Below are 26246 nucleotides of genomic sequence, written 5' to 3'. Positions count from 1 at the left end.
ATAGTTATATATATGTTTAAACTATGTTGTGTCCGTGTTTTCAAAGTGGTGTGACTTTGCATTATGTTAAGCAAGATTGATAACCTTGCCAGCCAAGCGGTGTACTTATAGCTGAGGTGTGACTTGGCAGCATTTAGTGCCAGTTGGTGTTACTGAGCTAGAGCTAGGTTGTGTTGTCTAGCCTTTTTTAATTATTCTGGAATCACAATAAGGTCTGTTTATGTTCAGCGTTATGTGTATGAGAGATTATGCAACCTTGATCTTTACATCTAGGGTATTTTAATGTCCTAAATTTAAAATAATTGAATAACTAATACTGAATATAAAAACAAATATACTTTTATTTATTAATATGTTTAGTGTAAAGATAAATATAGTTAACTTTAACTTGGTTTTCTAATTTTGGCTTTCATATTTTAATTTGGTTTGTTATTTTCGCTGGATTTTAGGATCAAGGATGTAAATATTCTTTTGTTTTGTGTTATTGTTATGATGTTTTCTGTTGATATGAACAATAGACACCTTCACATTGGTGGCTATTGTTAAAAATGAATAGTAGGTAGTTTCATTAATGGAACTTACTGCTTTTATTTATTTACTAAAAGCCAAGACAATATTATGCTTAAAATGTAATTTAAATCTTCATTTGATTTTCTTTTTTTTTTCTTTTTTTTTTTTATTGGTATTGCTTATCCTTTTGTACTTCGAAACAGATTTTATGTTACATTTTCGAAAAATGTCAAAGTGGGTTACTATAAATAGGTAAGTCGATTTTCAGTTTTTATCTGCTGTTTTTTTTTTTGTTTTTTTTGTTTTTTTTTTTGTTGTAATTGTGGTATCATAATTCCATATTTTTTTCTTTGACATTTACAATTGACGCATTTATTAGTGTTATAAAAAAAAACCTGATTACCTTTTATTGTAAACTTTTGTCAATTAAAATGATATAAATATTTGTAATTAGTTCTTTTTTTTTTTAATTTTCTCTATTTTATGCCTAATAATTTGTTGTACGTAACATAGGGGATCTTTTTAAACAGGGGATGAATATTGTAGTTTTGCGCATTTGTCAAATATCTAGTTACTTAATATTTGTAAGGTGTTTAACTAATTAATTAGCTTTGTTTGCATTTGCAACACTTTTAATGAAAGAAAATTACCGTCTTTAGCAAAACACCGTTTACACTTTTGATGAAAGAAAATTACCGTTTTAGCAAATTACCTTATATTAAAAACTATTGAAACAAAGTGGCCATATAAAAAAATGGTCAGATTAGTGCCCTATATCGTAATGGTCAAATGGTTAGATATTTTTAATTTATTTAGTTGTGTGTATTTAACGTTTTAAAGACAATATCCTTTTTTAAAGAGACATGTATCAAGGGGATACCAAAAAATTGATAACTCGTGTATAGTTTACGTTTGCTTTATATTAATCTTATTAACTAAATTTCATGTTATAAAAAATATAAACAAGAATTTAGCTTCTCTTTTTCGTCAATTTATAGCATGGTGAAGTCTAATTATTTTGTGTCAGTAACTAAAAACGTATTGTGTTGAACTTAGTAATGTCGAGGAAAATGGTTCAGCCTTACACTGATATGACCTGTGACAGTTGTAAATTAATCAAATAATGTTAAATAATTTGTAAATTCTTTTACCTCCTCTTACCTTTTATTTTAATTTTACAGATGGTTTGATTTTTTAAATTTGAAGGCTTTTTCCTAAAAGGGTATTAGTTAAGGTTTCTCAACTTTAAATTGTGGAAAACAGCCACTATAAACTAACTGACCGACCATAACCCGTATTACGGGTTGCTTTTTGCTAGTAATGATAAAACATTTATTAAGCTTGATGTGTCTAATACATAGTGATATAGCATCTTTTATTAGATGATATATGGTCATATCATTAATATCACATAATTTAACATCTTTATATTGTAACAGATAACATCTTCAAGTATTATACTATTTTATATATATATATATATATATACACACATATATAGATATATATATATATAACATTTTATTTACATGAAGCATCAGGTATTAAATAGAAAGAAACACTTTCAGAACTTTTTTACTGCTGTTTTTAAATGCTTATCTAATGAAACAATTTGCCTTGTTCATCCAGTATACAATAATCAAGGCTAGTATTACTCAACCCATGATTTAAATACACTTTCAAAACTAGAATAAATAGGGTATTTGCTTAAATTACTTTAATAAAATTCATTTGAGTGAACAAGAATTAGCTGGTAATAATATGTTGTTTAAAGCCACTTCAAAAATATTTTATGAAGTATCGATCAAGTAATAACTTAAAAATAAAGTTGCTTTTTACACTAAAACCCCATTATACTCCATTTGTTATAAAATAGTTCCTCAAATGATTTTGCTGATGAATTTTAGAATATTGATCAGCATAGAATTACGCTAAAAACGATATCAAATCAGAATTTGTTATTATTAATAACAAATCCTCAGTTTTAAAGTAGGAACTTATATCTTACTCTTCCTTTTCTTTTTAATATGGTCTTTTATATCAAAGTATATAGAAATAGGTTTCAAAACTTTTGCATATCCAGCCATATGCCCCAATGACGGTATTTTTATTCCCTAATTCTAACTCTTTTGTCAACTCCTCAAAAACTGACTCATCCTCTCCGCCGCTTTTACACTTTTCGCTATTATATTGGATTCTTTTAGCTGGGGAAAGGTGACTATTTAAATTAACTACTTCATATTACTGCTATGCTAAAACGGGAATAAAACTCTAATTAAAATTTAAATACAACAATAAAACATTAAGTTTAGTTTTACTAAAATAAACATCTAATCCTAGCCGTTCATAGCCCGGTACTTCAGAATACGTATTCTTTCAGGTTCGCTTAAATATGAGGGTGGGCTATTACCAAACTTTTGTAATTCTTGCCCGGCGCAACTAAAATTACGTAAACCGTACCTTCATCTAACTATTTGGTATTCACCAATATTTTGGAGCATTTCCGTAAAGTTGGGGTTGCGCGGGGGTTGCGATGAACTTCCGCAGAAAATTACGCAAAAAAATAGCTGAGTTGATTTTTATTTTTTGATAAACCAAGTTTCGTAATTAAAAAATAATAGCAGATATTATATCATTATGATGCAGTCATTTTTTGTTAATAGCTATGATTATTGTTAACCTTTATTTTAATATATATAATTTAAGTATGTTAAGATCCTTAATAATATATAAATCCGACAATAGAACTACTTATGCATCATAATAATATAACGCCATTCTTATTATCTAGTGATTTTAAAGTTACACAAAAGTTAAGGCAGCTCATTGCAAACGTAACTTTTCTTGCTTAAATTGAGCTGAGAAAGTTTTTAAAAAGTTTGAATACCATTTCAATTTAAGGGTGAACTTACTCAAAAACTTTCGAAAGTTTTTTTGAAACGTAACTGCGCAAGTCTCGTGAATATCTGTGATTTTCACAATTTTGAAAAATCAAGGTCGATGTGTTTCGAAGAAGAAAGCTTCGACGTCGCTAAAAGTCCTGTGTGAACGTGTTTCGAAATCATTAAATGTTTAATATAGTTTAACTGGATGGTTTTCAAAATCGTATTAGTTCGAATAAAATATATTTTAGCGGTTTTCAAAATTGTAAAAAGTTGTATAAAATATGATTTGACGGTTTTCAAAATTGCATTAGTTTATAATATATTAAAAATTCGCGGTTTTCAAAATCATAAAATGTTATATAAATTCGAAAATGACCCATTTCAAAATTTCTAACGGCTTTCAAATTCGCTTGTAAAAATCTAACTGTTTTCGAAATTGTTTGATTAAACGAAACGAGTGTATACGAAAAGTAAACAAACGAACGTTGCGTGACTTTGTTGAGGTTTTAAGCTCATTCACTTCAAGGTCAGGTTTAATGACTTCAAATCTAAATTCTATAAGTAAAAATTTTAGAGTGAAGAGAAGTGATAAACTATATTTTTAGTTAAAATAGTATTTTGCTGAACTTGTACTATTACTTTCTTCTCTTCTATTCTCCTATACTCCTTCTCTATCCCTCATATTTCGAAAAAATCACAACCAATGAGAAGCTACCTATAGTCAGGTTCAAAGACATCGATTTAAAGTAAGGTGAAGGGATTACAGGTTTGGTAAATGCTGGTAATCTCTGCCGTTCAAGTTTCTAAATAATAAAAGGTTGAAATATAGGGGAGACGGGGGCTAGTTGCAACAAAATTTAAAAAAATGCATTTATCTCCTTAAACTTTAATACTTGAAATTTTTTTTTCAGGGTTATAAAATAGATGTTAGTGACTTACTTATGCAACATTGATAAATATGATACAAAAAATTAGTTATTCCGCTTTAGGAATAACTAAGTTTTATATCATTGTGAAACTAAATGAAAGTCTTGTGAAACAAAAATGAAAAAAAAAAGATTTTGCAACTTACCCCGCATCGGGACAAGTTGCAACAGTAAACGAAGTGAGTTGCAACGCAATAATCTAAAAGTATAAGCCTTGCAGAGTTCACAGAAAAATTACTAGTTAATCTGTAATTTTTATTTGGCTACCAAAATTTTATAATTACAATAAAGATAGTAGTATTTTCCTCGAGCTCCAATACATTTATTATGCTCGAGTTCACATATACCTGACTTGTTTAGTAAACTTAAAACTGTTTTTGAAAAAAAAAAATTTTCTCAGTCAAATAAACAACAATTATGTTTAAAAAAAGGCTAGAGCAATACTTAGGTTATTTAAGTTCTTTTTTTTTCTGTTTCTAGGATATAAAACACAATAAAATTTTGTTTAAAAAACAATTTTATTAACGCAAAAAGTTACATTAACTCTCTGATCTAGTGAGTATTTCTTTCCTAGGTTGTGCTCTTGGTAGAGGTCTTACATTTTCTGGGGAAAATTTTAATGATGCCAGAGATGGAGTTGCATCTAAGGTTGAAATTGATATACTAATACCAATACCTGCATTAGATTGAGTTGCTGGACGATCAGTATTAAAAGATGGATCAAAATCTGCATCTGAAAGTATATCTTTATCATATGGGAATATTCCTGCCACTCTAAAACTAGATTTTTTTGTTTTGCTGTGTTAGAATGCTGTAATGCTATTTTTAAACTCCTGGCAAATTATATATACTTGTGCATTAGCTACGCATTTTTTATATGGTCCAAATACAGATCCATCTAGAGGTTGCAACTTATGTTTGCAATGAGGAGAGAAGGAAAGCAAAACTTTACCATTATCTTTACACAATGTCATTAATTGAACAGATAAATGAGACTGATGGATGTCTAAAAGTAATAGCACAGGGTTTTCTTTTGCGGGCTTGACATGCCGAATAAAGTTGCTTAAGTAAGTAACAAAGCACTCCTAATTCATCCAGCCTGACTCACTCGAAACACCAATGCATTCATTTGGTCCATCACTAATAAAGCGATCAAAAAATTACTTCTTCGGAAGTAGAAACATTGGAGGTACACTATTGCCACAAGCACTTACAGCTAACACCATTGTTACTAGTGTCCCTCGTTCTTAAGATGGTAATGCTCCAATTTGCTTAAAACTTTTATGAGCAATTTTCTTGTTTTAAATTAAAAACTTGGCGTGACTTTTTATAACCAGAAATAGGTAGCAGCATTTCCATATCAACAGCTTTTTTTACTTTATTATGTAATGAAAAGGAGTTGAGAAGTGGATTTTATACTTTTTTTCTGATGCTCTAATCGATATTTCTTTTCAATTAATAACATTGTTTGCTGCCTCTAATACCATTGTTGTTGAATAAAGTCCTTTTTCAGATTTTCTTTTGTAAGTTCTCAATTAAAGTTTTTACTTAAGCACAAAATAACGGTTTAATCAAATAACAATAAAATACAAAAATATCACATAAGTCATTTTATACAACTTAACCTACATCTTCATTTATTTATATATGAATGATTAATGCATCTGTGCATATATTTATGCATGCCCAGCAAACATGGACAGCTGGCTCCCATATGGGGTCTTGATGGGCCGATACATGGGAGCCATGTAGAATAACTATGTGGGGCCCATTTTAAATTGGCCGCGGGCTCCAACTGGGTCCCGTGTGGGCTAACTAGGGTTCGGCGAAAATTGTTAATCCTACTCTTTCATTAGATTTTTCTTTATAAGATACTTCAACGATACTTTATTTACGCCTTTCTGTAGCTAAGGTTACTTCATTGTAACTAAACATGACTTAGCATGTTTACGCGTGGACTAAGTAGTTAAATGTTAAGTCAATACATGACATTAGTCAAGCAAATTGCGCATAAATCTAGATTTTAAAACAAGTTCGAGCTACTTTGGGTGAGACAGTTTGTTTGGTTTGGGAAAAAAAACAAAGCTTTTGCATATCATCGGGAAACACAAAAAATATACATGGATGTTGTAAGTGACTGTATTGCGTATGAAAAAAATTATTCAGCAATTGCCCGAAGCCCTCACTCGGTTGGCACGGTTACCGTCGCGGTCTCGACTTCCCAAAAGCCACTTTCGTAAGACAAAAACATACAGAATTCTTACTTTTCGTTTCATTTAGAACAGTTATATTAATTAATTCACTTTAAGTGATGACAAAATGATAATCCCTATTACTCCAGATTTAAATTATTTGGATAAATCTTTCCGTACCACAACTGAAGATAACTTTTAAAACAGGAAAATTTTCAGCTTATTACAAAGAAACTGATAGATACAAAGAAATTTTACAATACAGTTCTCCAAATTTGTTGGTATAGTTTTTAAGGGGAAGAGTTCTATTATGAAAGCACTCTTTTTTAATTCACACCCTAATAAAAGTAGGATTTTCATAACAAAGAGATTAAATATACAAGAAACTTGTCACTAATTACCAACTGCCTTCTTAAAGTCTTTTATATTGATCTCAGCTATTTTTGGTTTCCTTTAATTGCCTCTGAAACACAAAATGTAATAAAACTATTAACAAAAATACTAGTGCATGTAATTGATTTAGCATCCTTAAAAGTGTTTGTTTTTTTAACTCTGGAAAGTAAAAATGAAAATAAGGAACTCACATAGAAAGATACCATGGTTATTACTCTAAAACTATTTTTTTTATTTATTTATTTATTTATTTTTTTATTTATTTTATTTATTTTATTTAATTTATAATATTGATTGAAAATTCGAAATGAGAGAATCATTGGAGTGTTAATTAGATAAGATTGCACTTACTGTACAGAGTATCAAAAAGTCGGGTGGACCCAAACCCGCTTTTGCCACCACGACCAAAAACGTTAAACTTCATGGCTAAGTTGTTGCTCATCACAAAAGCCATCATCCGCTTTTTGCTTCTTCAAGAGTATTGCGCACAATAGCAATAAAATTGACCTAAAAATAAGTTTAAAATTTTCTATGAAAGTAGAATCATAGTCCTGCTATCATTTTTTAAAACTAATTTAATCAAATTCTCAGACAGAACACTTTGATTTACATTTCTCATTGTATATAACTTATCATCGTATATAACTTAACATTTATACTTGCCCTCAGAGGTTTACATGAGCACACAATATATATGATGGGACAACATGTGTCTTCTTAGGGCTTTGTAGCATTGTACAATAAACCTGAGATCTGTTTTGTTTCAGGAAATTTACAAATGGTGGGTGGATAACTTATTTAGACAGAATCCCTAGATTATGTTTAATACTACTTACAACACTATTCAAGAAATTGATGTCATCAAGTTTTCCTTCCATTAATGTAAAATCTTCTTTTGTTAGCAAAGGAAAAATGGCTCCTTCTGGAAGTATTGCAACATTTTCAACTGGTTGTTGACTTCTAATCATGGTCATTTGTACACGCTGAGTTTCTTTAACTTCTACTAGCTGTCTTAAGACTCTCACCAAAAAGTTTTCAATTCTATTGAGCTCACCTGAAATATATTTCTTTTAAATAAAAAAACTTAAAACCTTTTTTAACAATAAATAGTATTCTTTAATGTATTACAGATTACAAGGTAAAAAACACCTCATTAAAAAAAACATAATTTTGAAGTGCATAACAAAAGACCTTTTGCCAATCCTGCAGTTCAGTATTATAATGCCATCAAACATAATTCAATACATAAAATTGTTTTGTAAAGGAACAAAATCTGCCACAATATCAAGACCAATACCTACCATTTGAATCATTGAGTAAATTTGAAGGTCTTGTAGTGTCCAGTGTTTCAGAAGGACGAGGAAGGTTGAAGTTGGAAGGTGACTGAGAACTAATTAGTGAATGTGATGAAACTAGAGAGGATGATGTTGACTGGGGATGACGAGGGATGAAGGACTTTGGAGGTGGTGGAACCACAGTGTCATCATATTCAGACTCAGAGTCTGAAGGCAATACTCTTTTGTTTAACTTAGGCCTGAAAAAGGATCAGAAAAAAACATATACTTAAAGAATTGCTGTTACTTCAAAAAACTTAAAAAGTCATCTTAAAAATAACGAAAATACTTTTCTCTTAAGAAAAATATGTGAGAATGATGAAGGATTCATCAATCAATAACAAATAAATACTTTTTTAGCCAGTTTACCATATTGCAACACCATAAATAAAACTAGGGTATGCAAAAAAAAATTTTAAGAATATTTACCTTCTCTCTTTTTGCAGCTCTGTATCTGTAGTCTAGATGTCAGAGGTAGTTTCTGCCTTCTGGAGTTTCTCACGTGCCCTTTCGTAGTTTGCTAAATGAAAATATATATTTATTATTATGTACACTTTTTAATCTAAACATATATTTTAATTTCAAAATGAAAGCAAAGCTAGTTTTAATAAGTTTATAAGTATGTAAAAGAAAAAAAAAAAGTGAATAAACAAAACATAACATACTTGTATTCCCCAAGCATCTGATGTTAAATTTGCTCCAAGATTCTGTTGGTGTTACCTCTTTAAGAACAAGTTGCCTGATATTTGCGCCAGCAGGTGACGAGAAACAAACATCCTCCTCCTTTGCGGCAAACCGTTTTGTAGGTATGATGGCAATACCAAATGTCGCTACAAACTCAACAATGGCAAAGAGAACCATATTTTGCTATATACAAAACAGTAAAATATATTTACATGAATATATCTATGAAAACATTATAGTATCATAAGAAGGGATTTTGTGAAAGTTACAAAATTACAGAACAGGTAGACCAAAGCATAAAACATTACTGACCAAGAAGTAATATACCTGCCTTGAGTGAGATTGGTCAATCACTTGTACCAGTTTTGGTTCCAAAATTATAAATATATATAAAAAAAAAAAAGAGAATAAGCAATAGGTGAAATTGTTTGTTGAAAAATAAATAGATCAACTAAAGAAGAGATTACAATAAAACTAAAGAAAAAAAACCAAGCTTTGCTTTTTCAAAAATGATGTACCAATACAGAAAGAAATTAATCCCAAACAAAACACTTAATTAAAAAAAAAGTACTGATTTAAAAAGTAAATAACAAAACTGTGGATATGTAAAAAGATATAGAGCATGATAAACTATTTTGAATAAAAAGCTTAAGCCAAAACTAAAGCAAATATGCTTTTGGCAAGGTAACTTCGTGCATCATTAAAGTAGAGAAGAAAAGATGCAGAAAACTGCCATTTAAATACCTTAAGCAAGAGCTATACTTATGACTCTATGGTCAGGCAAAATGAAAAAATTACAACCATTGATGCTGGCTCATTATACAAGTAAAATTCAAAGATACTTTCCATAGTCGTTATGTACCAGTCGCAAAGCAATAAAATGTTGATCATTAGGGATTAGCATATGTTTTCTAGCCAATAAATTGACTGAAGCCACATTTCATTGGTCCTCAAGGTCTCCTACTACATAAATTCCAAGTAAAGCTGAATGCAGTGGGTAATCAAAAAAAGATGCCATACTAAGACATTTCTGATATACAACCAGAACATCGTTTGAAGGATTAACAAGGATATTCTTTACTGCAATGATTGTACCACTTATTTCAAAACAACTATCTTGTTTAGATTCAGAAACCAAAAAATGACCACTATACTTATTAAACTGATAACAATTATGGCAATTGTCAGGTATTGGTCCATCAAAATGAGATTTCTTACAATATAATTTTCTTACGCCTATTTTTCCCTCCTCAGCCTGTTGTTCAACAGCTTGCTGCTTTTCTGCACAGCGACGAAGTATCTGGGCAACAGGGTTTTGAGGTCGTTTTACTAATTTTTTTAAGTAAGCATTGTAATTCTCAAAAGGAAAACATGAGATGTTGTTTAAGGACCCATACTTTTGAACATCTTGTACAATATATGTCAGACTATGTGCATTATAAACTAAATACTGAATGCCATAAGATTTAGCAAGCCCTTCAACAAAAGATTTAAGAACCTTTTCAACATAATCACATACATCAGAAGTGGATTCATTACTTAAAAGAAGTCTTATTGATACAGAAAGGATCATGAAATTTTTGTTTAACAAAGGAGGTAATCTATTCTTTAACACTATTGGCCCTGTATATAATAAAAATTGACAGAATTCAGTAGCTTTCCATTGTCGAAAATCAAAAGGTGATCTTGGTTTTCGTGCAAACTCTGTTGGTACATGGTATATAACTGAGTTGAGTTGATTTGATATGATATTTGCAATTGCAGCAGAAATCATTCCAGTTCCCCTACCAGGCATCCAAACGTGAATAAGTTTCTTAACCATACCAAAACACACAAGATGCATATAATCTAAAACAAACTGACTAACAAGACTAATACCTGTGTCATGTAAAGGTGACTTGCCATTATGATGTCCATCATCTATAAGTTCGTGGAATTGAACACCAGCTCTTAAAGGGGAATTAAATTCCGGATATATGACACGATTATTATGGTACTCCCCTTTTTGTAAACATCTCTCACAGCCATAATACCCTGTATGACCCTTGGTACATTTCAAAAATGCTCGTGCAGGTGCATCACAAATGAAACCATCAGGTAGAGCAACATTTATATACTTACCTTGAAAATGTATGCTTGTTCTCACCACTGTAAGCATATCATCAACAAAAGCCTGTAAATAATCATTTACAGAATTAGGCTTAGATTTTCCAGAGAATATGCCTAATGTAAATACACCTAGCCTGAGTATTTATTTTAACATTCCTAGGATTGGCCAGAGGCATAAATTTGAACTTCTAGATAAAGGTACACCATCAATATTTATACAAAGAGTAAGTATACCTGGTATGTCATATAAAGATATTTTTGATACTTTAAGAACTGAAGTTAAAAAGTGAGATATTCCAAAATGGTAGTATTGACCACCTCCAACAGACTTTATATCAGTTACTTTTGGGGTAGATAATAATGAACTTGCATCAGATAGGATATCTAAAAGAAGAGGCTTTAAAATAACCAGAAGTGCATTTGTGGCTACATGTAAAATGTTTTAATGAGTTGCCCATTCTGCTAACCGGTCTCGAACATTACAATCTGGTTCTTGCTCAACTTCTTCATATTCTTTAAATTGATCTGATAAATCATTATCATCAAAGTATACATCATAGTGTTCTACACAAAGATCAATATTTTTAACTTCCATCAAACTTCCTACCAAATAATCTTCATCAGCAACATTTCCCTCCAAATCAACTCCATTCTGATTTTCAAAACCATCAACAGCTTTTATCTCTAAAGTTAAATCCTCCTCAGCTAGAGCAACATCAAGATATTTCTCAGCTGCAATTCGAAAATGCTCATCTACCATAGAACGGATGTGACGTCGTAGATTTCGCTCGCTATATACTTTATTAGAAATCTCTACGGTAATGTATTTCAAATCAAACACAAGAAATTAAGAAAAATTTAGGAAAAAATTCACTATAGAAGTTACTTGCCTAATTTCGGCGCGATAAAAATTCTTTTATGGCCGATCATAACATAGATAGGCCGGTGTTGTACAAATTTATTTCCCCCATAAATTTATTTCCGAGTCGCACGCCGATTGGCTTAAGAGGTCCGCCCGAAAACTAAAGAACACCCATGTAAACTCTACAACAACACCCATAAATTTTATTCCGATATTAATTCAAAGTGAATAAAGCTTTACAGTAAATTTTAATAAATAAATTGGCATATTCTGATATATAATTTTACATTTATTCTTAAGCAATAAGTAAGATCAATGCTAAAACTCAAGAGTTACGTCTTGAAGAGATTAGGCAATACGTAATAGAGGGTAAGTATGCAAACACTGTTTTGAACAGTTAGAAACGAGGACTAAGACTAGCTGCAAAGATATTTACAGGAATAGGCAAGTCAGAACTCATAACTTAATATTTAAAAACTTTCCATTCAATTTAAAAAAACAATATAGGGCAATACATATGTTTTAACATTAACAGATTTATTTACGAAATGGATTGTTGCTAGGGCGTTGCCGGAAAAATCTGCTGTTGCTTTAGCTACTGCTTTGGTTAACATTTTTCATATGTATGGTCCACCAAAAAAAGTAATCACTGATCAAGGAAAAGAAATTGTAAATGACGTAAACGCTAAAAGGTTTTCTAAAACTTTCATCTTCGTTGTGGTAGTTAATTTTCTTGTTATATAGCTTAACCATAAACTTTCAATTAATGGGTGTTAAACATTCTGTGACATCAGCATACCATCCTCAAAGTAATGGTCAAGATGAAGGTACAAATCAAACTTTTAAGCGTGCTTTAAGCATGTACAGTAATAATGAGATGAATGACTGGGATAGGTTTGATAGTCTTTATAATTTTAACTCATTTTAGAGTAAATGAGTTAAAATTATAAAGACTATCAAACCTAACCAATTGCTTATGGACTGAACATACCATGCTAGAAATCTACAAAGATGACTCCATTTTATCTTAAGTATTTAAGACATCCTCCAGGTATTGAGGTGATAAATGTTCAGAATGACACTGATGATGGTTGAATTAGTAGTTTTTCTGAAAAAATATCTGATTTTGCAGTAGAAAAGCCAGTTAATGATTGTGAAGCTGTAGAGAAAAAAGTTAGAGAAAAATATAAAAGTTGCTCAAGAAAAGCAGTGCAAGCAACACATGAAAAAAGTTTCAAAAAAAAAGTAGACGTTTACATTTATAGCTAATGATCAAGTGATTAGGTTAAATGCAAGAAAACGTGGTCGCAAAGGTGAGCTTTTATCTAATTAGTGGTTGGGACCATATATTCTTACTGCTTTAAATGTGAAAGGTCAATGCACTTTAAAAAACATAAAGGGTGAAATTTTAAAGGCAAAAGTAAATGTTTCTCAGCTTAAACCTCATTATCCATGTCAAGACATAGAAACTAATATTCAACATCATGAGGCGACTCGTTCAGATTTGTCATTCAGTAGTTACCCAGAAACAAATGTAGTTCAAAAGACTAGATCTAGTCAAACAATGTCATTATAAAATCAGTCAGATATTAAAAACATTGACCATATTCATTCTTATTCACCAAAAAACAGCATTACAGTTAGTTTATCTGTGTTTGAGAGTATTTTGAATCAAAACATGTTAACAGATATTGAAACTAATGCTGCTCAAGCAATATTAAGAAATCAATTTCCTGCTATTCAAGATATGCAAGACACTTTATTAGGAACTAATCTTATGTTCAGCAAACAGTCACAGAAGATGCTACAAATTTTGCAAGACGGACCCCTTCACTGGCTATTGGTTAGCACACATGGTCGCAGTGATGGAGTTATTAAAGTTTATCAGTCAATGAAGAAACAAATGCCAACTTTGAATGTACAAAACCAAATTGTTTCAATTATATCGTCTTCTAAAAATACAGTTATGTCTCTATACCAACCATGTCAGCAACAAATAGGAGGAATTGACTGTGGTTTCTACTGCAATTGCATTTGCAGTAGAAATTTTTATGGGACAAAATGTTTCATCCATTTTGTACAATCAATCTGGGATGCGCCAGCATTTGCACAATTGCTTTAAAGCAAAGTATTTTTCATCATTTCCAAGATCATATTTGTAAAAGACAGTTCATAAATGTGAAAGTAGTTCTACAATTTTTAATGTTTGTTAATGTGGATTGTTTGATAACATGTAGATTGTCGTGTAGATTGTCTAATAATAGATTATAAGTTCAGTATAGATTAAAAAGTTATGCAGTTTAATATCTGTAAAAATTATTTTCATGTTTCTTGTGAATCAGTGGCAGAAGCTTAAAAAATTAGTGCATGGAAATGTCTGTTTTGTATTATTTAATAATTAACTTTAATATAGCTTCAGATTATTTTAGTTTTCTTCTAATTAGACAAGGTGCTGGCGTTTAGTAATTTTAATAAATCAGTGTAACCTGAACGTATGGGACCTGGCATCCGCTAATGGCTAGTCTATGAATGGATCTATACTTTTTTATTATCATTTTTTTTATATATTTATTTTATTTCAGATATTATTGTGAGGATTTGTCAAAGCAAACATTAAGGGATCGACTTATATTATTGTTTTAATGGTAAAATGTGTTATGCATCCCCAGTAAACACCGTACGATGGCCATTTATTGGGCCAACAATTTTTTTGAACATATATAATGGGCCATTGTATGCCATCATTTTGCCACATTTGCCGTGGCTTTGCGTTTGTCGGCTTCCATTAGCAGCTGAAATAGAAGCCTCAATACCGGCCGACTAATTTGGGAATTTATTGGGCCAAGATTGGCTAATATTTATAAACCAATAGATGCGAAATAGTTAGATTTTTTTAATATGGCGCACATTTTCGCTTAACACAGTCATCTTGGACTAGTTTTATTGATAGTAATCCTTTTTTGATTGGCTTGTTTTGCGGTCAAAGTAAACCAGTTAACTTGAATGAATATTTAAAAGATTTCATTGAAGAAATGTTAGAATTGGAAAAAGGTCCTGTTAAAATTGATGTAGATAATAAAAAATACTCTGTTAACATTGGTATATCCTGCTTTGTATGTGATACTCCTGCAAGGGCATATATAAAACAAAGTAAAGGGCATACTGGATATTACAGTTGTGATAAGTGTATCCAAAAAGGGGAATGGCACAGTAAGGTTGCATTTCTTAAAACTGATGCTCCGCTTAGAACTGACCATTCTTTTAATGATATGATAGATGCTAATCATCACATTGGAGATACTCCACTTAAAAAATTGTCTATTGGAATGGTAACTCAGTTTCCACTTGATTTTATGCACTTAGTGTGCCTTGGAGTAATGAAAAGGATTTTGATGTTTTTAATAAAAAGCCCTGTTAGCGATGGAATAAGATTAGGAATGGCATCTATTAATGGCATTTCAGAGAGATTAGCAGAATTTAAAAGTTTTATTCCTTGTGAGTTTTCTAGACAATGTCGGCCTTTAAGTGACATAGAGCGTTGGAAAGCAGTGGAAATCAGTCAATTTTTATTATACAGTGGTATTGTTGCACTAAAAGGAAATCTTTCGAAATCTGTATATAACAATTTTCCTTTGTTTTTTGTTGGCATACACTGTTTAGCCAGTTCAGATTTTAATCAAAGTCATGCTGATTATGCAGAATCTAGCTTAAAAGCCTTTGTAAAAAATGCCATTAAAATATATGGCAGAGGTTTCATTTGCTACAATGTACACAGCTTTATACACATTGCAAGTGATGTTAAAAGATTTGGATCTGTTTATAACTACTCTGCATTTCCGTTTGAAAATTTTCTAGTGCATTTAAAGCGTTTAATACGTAAACCTCATTTACCACTTCAACAGGTTATCCGGCGTATATCTGAAAGAAATGGATCAATTATAAGAAACTCTTATAAATGTATGAAGGAAGGCATTCCCAGGAAGCTGCATGAATATGGTCCTATTGTTTTTAGAGAACAAACAGAGTGTCTACAGTATCAAGAAATTACTTTAAATGGAATTTTTTACCCTACCTCAACAGGCAACAATTGCATTAAAATAAAAAATGACTTTTGTTTGATTCGTAACATATTAAAATTTCATATTGATAATTGGCATTTTATTGTTTATGAAAAATTTCTAACTATTGAGCCTTTCTTTATATATCCTGCAAATTCTTTTGAATGTTTTGATATAGTAAAGGTCTCTAAATTATCATGTCAGTGTAAATCTGCCACAACAGATGAAATACAGAAAAAATATGTTATACTACCATACAAGTCCAAATTTGTTTGTATTCCTTTATCTACGAAGCATCAAATACATAAATAATAAACTGTATATTTTTTGGTGGTTTTATATATATTTTTTTCTGTTTTTATACAAGATATTTATATGAAAAAATAATTTTATTATTACTGGAATAAAGTTTATAAATAAATTTATTTGAAAATAAATGACTTATTTCACTTGAACATAATACACGTAATGTAAAAATTTGTTCAGCAGGTTTTTTTAATGATCTTTTATTGATACTTTGAATGTAGAATATATTATATAAAGAATTATGTATTATGTAGAATGAAGAATGTATTAATTTTAAAATTTTTTTGCAGTTGAAAGTACTTGATAAAACAAATTGAAGTCCGTTTTATCTAAAGTTGCGCTTTTCTAGTTTTGAATTAAGTCAGGAAAAACAGGCGGAAAAGTCAGGGAAATCCATCATAAATTATTGGAAGACACCCTGATTAACAATCATTAAATTTATTATTTAAAATGATTTTCATGCCAATTTTTTTTATTTCAGATTCTAATGTATTATTTAATTGAATTTGAGATTGGAGTTGCAGTGGTTCCTGATTGCTGGTTATTACAAGAATCAGCTACGTGTTATTGGCCTCAGGGAATTGGTGCTACACAATGGTCAAAAATGAAAAAGTTATCAATTCCTAATCACAAAGATTGGCCTCTTTATCCTTATATAAAAATATTGAAAATTGGAGGTATTTAATTTCTATATGTTTTTGAAAAGTTTTTATTATAAGATTGTTTTTCTGCACATTTTAATTTTCCAGACTATGAAAAGATGAAAAAGGCAGAGGCTAAATCTTTGCACTACACTGATTTTTCTTTAAGTTGTTCGGAAATAAAAAATGATTTAAAGAGGAAAAAACTGCAAACACAATGGTAAAGTACATCATATTTATTGTATATTTTTAAAATGTTAAGATTCTTAATGCAAATTAGAATTCTTAAGTTGAATATTTGTATTCGTTATTATTTACTTTACAATTTTATTAACATTTTATTTGCAATTTTAGGAGTCCTGACATAGCAATTGAGAAAAAGAAAAAAAAAGAAAATTCAAAAATTAAGAATAAGCAAAACTCACCAATCAATTTATCAGAAAATTCTAATTATGACTCTTCGGATAGTGAACATTTAGTACCACTTCTTCCCCCACCCCCATGCAGACAGTCAACTTCCACCACCTACAGAGATCGAATTGATAAACCCTCGCTAGCTAGTCCTAGCACAAACATAGCATCTTCAATTTGTAAGTTTTGCATTTTAATTATATTTTGGCATATATAGGTTGTTCAATTATATGTGCAAAAGGTGTTTTTTTTATAATAAACCGCTTTTGAATTTAATTCTATTTATCTTTCTATTACTCTAGTTGCAAATTTTTCAACTTTTTATAGCCCTAATACTAAAAATTATGCAAGAATAAGGGTTTTATGACTTTCATAATTTCTAGAGTCATTTTTGAGACTCAATATACCGTACAATTTCCTATAAATATAATTTATTGTTTTTGGATAGTTCCTGATTTAGTAAAACAAGCAGTGGCTGATGCTGTCCGACCATATTTTCAGAGTGTTTTTAAACAGTTGGAGGAAATTAAGTTACAGTTACGTGTACAACGCCAAAAGCAACTTTCTCTTGGTCATAATACAAGTGGAAATCTTCCAGAAAACTTTATATTTCCGTTAAAAGAAATAGATGAACTGTTAGAGTTAAATAGGATTTTTTTGGAAAATACTGAATGTCGATCTAATGCAGTAAGTCTTTTATTATCAATATATAATATAAGAGTTAATTTTTTTTCTAAAAATTAAATTAGTTTATTTTTTCTATTTGGAATTGACTACATATTTAATAACGTTTGTACTTTAGTATAAACGTTATTTTCATATGCAATAGCTAATGATAAATGTTTATTTCTTTATAGGTTATTTTTTTGTTTCTAAATGATGGAAGTGGAAATAATAAATAATTATTCCTTTATAGGTTATTTTTTTGTCTCTAATTGGAGGAAGTGGTCTTGATAACTGTTTAAGAAAAATTGCTAAGAAAATCTTGACAGCAAAACTATCAATGCTGTATAATCTTACAGGAAGAAAAGGAAAATTAGAGTTTGGTTGTCTAATGGGTGTGAAAAATGGAATATATGGTAGGCAAACTTATAAATAAAATTATTGTAAACAAATAGTTATATATAATTTTTAAATAAATGTATGAAGCTATTTCTATTCATATTTGAATGAAACAGTGCAACATATCACAGTTATTTGCACATAAGAGAAGCAAGTCCAATTATTAAAGTGCAAAAAGTTGCTGAATGTAAGTTTATCAAAGAATGTCATCTGGTTTTATAAAACATTTTATGTAAATATTTTTATCAAGTTTGAAAGTATTTCCAACGTAAATAAATAACATATGAAGTTTTTCTTCATCAAGTTTAAAAAACTACCCAAGATGCATCACTTGAATTTATTGTTATGAGGAACTTTCATCAGGTTTTTTTTTATTTTATTACATAATCAAATTATAACAAGGTTAAAAAAGTTGTTAAATAAACTAAAAGTAAAGTGTAGAATTTACCATGAGTATAAATGTAAGTTCAAGTAACACCCTTTATATGTGCTAGTTGGAATCCATGAAAGATTTCTATAGTATTTCTGTTTTTAGAAACACTGGTGTCACATACAACGAAGTTCGATTCGGTCGATAAGTTGAAGATCATTTGAAAAGAGCTCTTGACAGAATAGCATAACAATTATTTTATTACGTTTTTGTAGGCTTATTTATAAATGTATGCTTTTTTTTGTATGCTTATATTATAATTAAACAGAAAATTAAACTTTTAGAAATTTATTAAATTATCGGGATCAAGGCTGTTGCTCCTAAATTTTCGTTTGTAAAAGATTTTTTTTCTGCGTAACATAAGCTATTTACTGGGAAAAGAAAAGCTCTGGTACTTCAAATCCCATATAATTCATGAAACTTATCTTTCTTTCTGCATTCCATTATTGGAACAAACCGATGAAAAGTTATTTCGAAGGTTTGGTTCTTCAAGCGTTATTTCGAAGGTTTGGTTCTTCAAGCGTTATTTCGAAGGTTTGGTTCTTCAAGAAAAGTTATTTCGAAGGTTTGGTTCTTTGGTTCTTCTTTGAATGGGTTTTACATACCAATTCAAAGCTTTTGAATTGGTATGTAAAAACTAGGGTTCGGAAAAAGTGTCTGCGCAGATATGCGCAGACGAAAATATGCGCATATCTGCGCAGACGCCGACGTCTGCGCAGACACTTAAATGGAAAAGAAAAATTTAAATTATCTGAATCAAATGTCTGAAATTATTTTTACATAATTATCTACTTTTTACGAGTTTTTCGTTGCTTACCTGTTTCTTTTTGGTTCGAGCTACGTATAATCAATCGATGTAAGCTTTTGTAAGTTTTTCTTACTACAATTTAAAGTGATTTAGAATCAAGAAATCGTGTATTTTTGTCATTCAAAATATTTAAAATGGAAAACATCAAAATTTCGAATTATTTGACAAATGTTGATCGAGAGAAGCGTTCTGGCACATGTTTAGCATGCAACAAAACTGTTCAATGGTCAAAGGAACGCCTTGCAGCGCATAAAAGATCAACATGTCCAAACGCCAGTGTCGAGGAAAAAAGATTGTTTTCAAAGCGTAATTATGAATCGTCACATCTAATCAATGATTCTCAGCAAGTTCCGTCAACGTCTGATTCACCGACGCAGCGTCTACATCACCAATTAATGAAGAACTCAAAAATGATATCGACACGAAGCTTGCTAATTTCTTTTACCGTACGGGTATATCATTTTGTTTAGCCGAATCGGAGGCCTTTAAGAATTTCGTTAAGTCGCTCAAACCATCGTACGCATCTGTCATCCCGAATGCTAAAGCCTTATCAGGATCTCTGCTCACAATCAATACACAAAATGTTCTACTTCTGTAAATGAAATTTTGAATTCTGAAACAAACTTAACACTGATGTCTGACGGCTGGACGAACATAAGAGGCGATCACATAGTGAATTTTTGTATTAAACCGCCTGATCAGAAACCTTTTTTTTACACCTCCATTAATATATTCGGAATCATTCAAAATTCATCTGCAGTTGCCGCGGCAATCTTACAAGTTATTGAGAAGATTGGCTCGCAAAAATTTACCAGTTTCATAAGCGACAACGCTCCTGTTATGAAATCAGCGTGGAGGATCATCGAGGAGAAATATCCACACATCTCGGCTAGCGGATGCGGAGCTCATGGAGTCAACTTGCTTGTGAAGGACATAGTTTCTACAGCTGGGGCCACAAAAACAGTCAAAGATGCAGAAAAAATTATCAAATGAAGGAAATTCAACCAAAGAATACATCTGCTGATGTTATGGCGTTGATAAAATCTAACCCATTTTTGGACCGTCTCTCTAAGCTTGTCAAAAGCATTGAATTTCCTTCTAACGTGATTGGAAAGCTAGAAAGTGATGAAGCTCCATTGTCTCTCGTGTATGATATGACATACAACAAAAAGTGCAATCTCGCCTCGATTTTCTCTTTACACCAGGTATTGGAATTCCTTTCATATTAACGCCCAAAAATGCCGCAGAAGTTTTATATTTGAATGAAGATAAAACCGATTTTATCACTGCAACAGTTGAATTCGCCGAAAAGATCAAACCTGAAATTGCTGACACTGCTGAGGATGAACTGATTGCTTTTATAGGAGAAATGGCTGCGCTGCCTGAGAGAAGAAAGGAAACAATATTCAAGATGAACGCGCGAAATTATTGGAACATTATCGGTCGCGATAATTATCCTGCTCTTTACGAAGTTGCTAAGCCTATTAACGAAATGATCTGCTCATCGGCTACAGCAAAAAGAGCTTGGTCTACCTTTCGATTTATTCACTCGCGACTAAGAAATCCTAAGGAATAAGGCGCCAGCATTATATTTTTTTATTACTGTAAGAATCTTTGAAAACTCCTATCACCAAATTTATAATAAAGTTAAAATATTACTTAAAACTTTTTTGTTTAACGGGCATACTCAAACTCCCGTTTGAGTATGCCCGTTAATCAACCGATAACCCGAACACCTGGAAAAAGTTTTTGTCGTGCACTTCCTTCCTCATTTCCGTGAGTACGAAGACGTTTTAGAGTTGGGCGGCCCTCGAAGATGACAAGTTTAATAAAACTTACGCCAAATAATTAAAATTAATTTTGAATAAAACTTTGATTGCTCTATATTGTCTCTTAATTCTTTGCAACTTAAAGCAGTTCTTGAAGGCAATTAGCGGCTTGTATAAAATACAAGCACTAAACAAAGAAATTAAGTTAATTAGCAATATATTACCTGGTTATTTGGCTTCCCTTTCATGGGGAAGTGGGTCATCCGGATCTGAAGATGGTATTGGAATGTCTTTTTCACGTTTATTTTCTTATTCGTTTTCAGTACGAACTTCACCTAGGCTTTGTAATGACAGAGCACTTGACTGGCTAGCAAACATTTTTGAAACGTTTTGCTCTTTTACGCACGGCCGATTTTAATTTTAAAGTTGTAGTCTTTCTCATATAACTTTAAGAAACGGAAAAGGAAATAATTCTGAAAACACATAATCATGCTTTGCAATCGCTTTTACTGGTTTTGGTTTATCTACGTAACAACTAATCAGAGTTGAGCATTTCAAATAAAGGGTGTGGTACAGTAGTTTTGCTAATCAGATTGCACGAATAGAATGACAAAATACATTAAATTTTGATTAATTGCCTAAATGTCATGTAAAAAAGAGATATTTGCCACTTCTGCGTTGTATTCACTTAAGATAAGACTTAGTCCTGCTGTAAGGATTGAACATAAGTAAACTACTATACTAACAAGAAGTAAAGTGGTGTAGTATGCAATAGATTTTTTGAACTTTAAGTTTCCCCGTCATTTGTAAAACTTAATTGAAATAAAGAGCTTTTTATATAATTTTGAGTGTCAAATTATACAGAAAACAGCCTAAGAACACTCAAAAACCATTCGAGTATTATTTTTTTAACGGGTAATTGGATTCGGTTATCGATAGGATCAATAACTTTCGGGTACCGATGATAAAATTACTCAAAAGATTGAGTCGGGTCAGGAATAAAAAATTTTCAACTACCCGATCTTATCGACGTTATCGGGTTATACCCGTAAATAGTAAAAATAAAATATTTTTTGCCTCATATTAATGTCCGATATCCGTTAGGGTTGAATCTTGTTCGGTTTGTATCAGGACCCGGACATTCCTTAGGAGAGATATCAAAGTTACTATTATTATAGAAGTGCTTTCAAGGGTTGTGTTTCAGTTTTGAACAATTGATGTTGCCATAAATTTCTCATTGAATAACATGATGCCAGACATGTTTGGGGAGAATTTATAGATCTAGTTTCACAGGCTGTAAACCGCCGAACATTGACCGATTTTAAATGCGTAAAATATTTCTTTAACACCGAATGAGCAAATTTCACAAAACCCCGCGTTTGCCAGCCGTTTCGAATTACAAAGCACGACGAACATTTTAAAAGAGATTATTTCTAATAAGCAAATCCCAAAATCATAAACCAAATCGTACGTTTTCCGTAAAGATAAAAAACGAAATGTAAGTTTTACATCGTATTAAATTTGTTCTGTATATCGCGAAGTTTAAATTATTTTGTTCTACCGTGGTGTGGCCTAACAATGTCCTATGCTTTAAGAAAATCCTAATTTATGAAATGACAAATTTCGTAAATATAAAATAAACATTAAGAAAAAAAAACTAGTTATTTTAACTAACTAGATATCTAGTTAAAATAACTAAGTAATTTTCCCCAAATATTTCTGTTATATAGACGAAATTTGTCATTTCTTAAATTAGGACTTTCTTAAAGCAGAGGACTTTGTTCGGTCACACCACGGTATCTTCCAATTTTAAACGTTGAGAGAAAGATATTGATTTTTTTTTAAAAGTAAAAATTACTCAAAGATTTAGCTTCAATTTTTAAAGAAATAATAACTTATGCTTTAAATAATTTGTTTAAACAAATTATTTAGAAAAAAAAAAGTTTAAAAATAAACTTTATTTTAAAAGTAGTAAACGCAATACTTACTCAAATTAATAACTCGTTTTCTCCCAAATTTTAAAAAACGAACAAAATAATTCTAACCTCGCGATATGTACATCTATTTCCGTATCCATTTTAGTATCAATTTCCGATGTTAAAAATTTCTCTTTTAAAAAGTTTGAATTTAATGCTTATAAATTAAAAATGTTTAAAAATATTTACAATTTTGAGACATTTTAAATATTTAAAATTTTAACACACGGTTACATTAATATAGCATTGGAGCAAACAAAAAGTATACTCATTTTATATAAGTTTTTTTCTAAAGTGTAAAATCAAAACAAAACTACTCTCAAACTTTATTTTGATTGAAAAATGTTGTTTCCTGTGGGAATATTAGTTATAAATTACATCAAAATAAGCTTAAAAAAGAATGGCGGACAAAGTGTTGAGAATTTCAAACATTTACTTTAGAAGGTTGTATCATCTTTTCATGTAATTATTTGAAAGGTGTGTAATTTTCAAATGATTACATGAATATGTGGATGATTTATGCGATTAAAATTAAGTTAAAAAACACTCTCCATTTAACACTTAAATTCTCATGATCGTCGTCATCATCATCATAAACATCATCATCGTTGTTATCATTTTTGTATTATAATTGTTTTAAAGATCACAAAAAAATCTTTTCATCTGCTAATTATTGCACATTTTATTATGCAGATGCAGTAAGAAAAAGCTATCCAACATCAACAGCTAGTCAACTGGACAAAATACTTTCAAAATGGCTGTCAGGGTCTATTGACAGAGATGGACTAAAAAAAGCTCGAGAAAATAGTTCAAAAAGTCAATAAAGTTTTTACTTAACTCAATTTTGCTTTTGTTTTTTTATCTGTTTTTAATCTTATTTGTAATTTTAATATAGCTATTATGAGTACAGTTTTCATTTCTAAATAAATGGTACAGTTAATAAATATGCCAACGTATAAATATATTAATTGTAATATTTAAGTGTTTGTTTATTTATTCATTAATATTAGTTATAATTAAATTATTGTTATAATTAAAGTAGCTTGATGATTTAATTTTTCATTCACTTTTATTGATTTTAGAAATTATAGATCTACCTACAATTTTAATTTTATGTCTTTAAAGGCATAAATATGTCAAATACTAAATATGTTGAAATATATTTTCAAAAGCAATCTAATTTTTTTTTTATATAAAATGTATTTTTTACTATTGGGAAGACTAAATCATGTAAATTTAATTAGTCTTTCATCACAACACTTGTTATTTTGGCTCTCTCTTACATACGTCATATTTAGTCCCAGTCGTGGGACTAAATATACACTATTAGCGTGTAACATATAAATATTTCTTTGTGTATAGTTCCTGAAATAGTAAAGCAATCAATGGCTTAAGCTGTTCAGTCATTTTTTCTAAAGTGTGCTCAAGCAACTGGAGGAGCTGAAAGGTGATATTAATTAGCAGTGGCAGAAAGCCCCGTTAGACAAACCATGACGGCACCTTTTTCAGAAGCCTAGACTTTTTTCTTATTTTTCCATTCCAAGTGATAAACGATCTTCTGGAATTCAACCCGATTCTTATGGAAGATTATGAGCAGTGATCAAGAAGAGTAAGCTATTTTTTGTTAAATTGTGACTTTTATATCTCAATTTTAATAAATTGTGTAATAATTATTTAATATAATCTGTTATATGATTTTAGAAATAATTATTTATTTTCTTGCTAACAAGCACCTACGAAGAAAAGGCCGAGTTTTGTTAATCGGAATAACTGACTTTTCCTTTTTCAATTTAGTCAATTTTTTTTAATTTGTTGACCATTAAATTGGTTAAATATTTACTTCATATGCACGAGACTTTTCCTTGCTTTTGAGAGGGACAAATTTGGGAATAGCTATTTGGGAACCGAATATCCGAACTGAATATATCCGGATCCATAACTCAAAATTAGGATACATTTACCCAGGTAATCGGATCCAGATCTTGTTTCCGATTATGCCATACACATCAGGTGGTTCACATTTAGTGATGGTAGATTGAAGTTTTATTTTGTTAGGTGTTTTCATTTTTTCTATATTTTGTTCATCTCTGTTTATTTTTATTATTTGTTTATGCAGGTGCAGTAAGAAAACTATCCCTAAGAGACGATAAGTCAACCGGACAAGACAATGCCAAAATAGCTGTCATGTTCAATTCACATTGATGGCCTCAAAATAATTCGCTAGGAGATGCGTAGAGGAAGACATTTAATTATTTTTTTATTTATATCAAATGTAATGAAGTGTTTTTTATAATGTGTTTATTTTGTTGTTTACATTGTTAATTTTTTTTATTGGATGCTGTTTGAGAATATTGATTGAATAAGCTTCTTTTATATGACTTATGACTGTCTTTTGAGTTTTATTTCGAACAAATCGACATTCCTTTTATTTTAAAAAGATTATTTTGAAAAGATATTTGTTAGTGTGGCAGTGATAATTGTATACAATTATCACATTTAAGACACAACATTCCATTGTCACATTAAGGCACAACAAGACCTTATAAGCTCTTGTTGCCAAAAAAAAAGGCGGTGTGAGTATATAAAGTGCCAAGAATAGCCAATATTAGGCTTGAATTGGCCAATATTGGGCTTTAATTAGCCAGTATTTGGCTTGGATTGGCTAACGTTGTGCCAGTATTAGCCTATATTTTCCCATTCATGGTCGATGTTGGGCCATTATAAGCCAGTCAAAACCAATCATGGCCCAATATTGGAGCCATGATTCTGCCAGCCAAATGCCAATATCTTCCCAGTAATGGCCCAATTTGCACTCCCCAATATTTGCCCAATATTGGCAGCCAATATTTGCCCAATGTCGCGGCCATTATTTGCCCAATATTGGCCCAAT

At 30.6% G+C, this 26246-nt stretch overlaps 1 protein-coding gene and 3 pseudogenes across 5 annotated transcripts; 2 read left to right on the top strand and 2 right to left on the bottom strand.

Moving 5' to 3' along the window:
* Positions 1-6615: 6615 nt before the first annotated feature.
* LOC145189382 (uncharacterized) lies at positions 6616-9402 on the bottom strand (annotated as a pseudogene). The gene is made up of 7 exons (XR_016452685.1): positions 9256-9402; positions 8906-9107; positions 8670-8760; positions 8208-8440; positions 7743-7960; positions 7258-7413; positions 6616-6976 (listed from the first exon to the last, which is right to left on the bottom strand). The product of XR_016452685.1 is annotated as an uncharacterized LOC145189382 (transcript).
* Positions 9403-9412: 10 nt separating this feature from the next.
* On the bottom strand, positions 9413-11880 carry LOC149888000 (uncharacterized; annotated as a pseudogene).
* A 1026-nt stretch (positions 11881-12906) lies between these two features.
* On the top strand, positions 12907-14017 carry LOC145194786 (uncharacterized; annotated as a pseudogene).
* Positions 14018-16626: 2609 nt separating this feature from the next.
* On the top strand, positions 16627-25734 carry LOC145180356 (uncharacterized). Of its 4 annotated transcripts, none has more exons than XR_016452613.1 (7): positions 16887-17120; positions 17255-17490; positions 17760-17998; positions 18228-18390; positions 24050-24172; positions 24719-24965; positions 25473-25734. XR_016452613.1 is itself a non-coding variant. In XM_090087899.1 (6 exons), the coding sequence occupies exons 1-6, from the start codon at positions 17020-17022 to the stop codon at positions 24748-24750; spliced, it is 894 nt and encodes a 297-aa protein (XP_089944025.1). In that variant the 5' UTR covers positions 16887-17019; the 3' UTR covers positions 24751-25734. The 4 variants fall into 4 exon arrangements, 2 of the variants coding, with proteins under 2 accessions (XP_089944026.1, XP_089944025.1); XR_016452612.1 differs by having other exon boundaries at positions 24719-25386; XM_090087899.1 differs by having other exon boundaries at positions 24719-25734.
* Positions 25735-26246: the final 512 nt, after the last annotated feature.

Source organism: Hydra viridissima, unplaced genomic scaffold (assembly GCF_058129835.1).
Source record: "Hydra viridissima isolate aposymbiotic clone 2 unplaced genomic scaffold, HvirCarnegie_v1 scaffold_5, whole genome shotgun sequence".
In the NCBI taxonomy this organism is placed as follows: Eukaryota; Metazoa; Cnidaria; class Hydrozoa; order Anthoathecata; family Hydridae; genus Hydra; species Hydra viridissima.
Note: the sequence above shows the minus strand (reverse complement) of the source record. Positions and strands in the feature narration are given on the sequence as shown.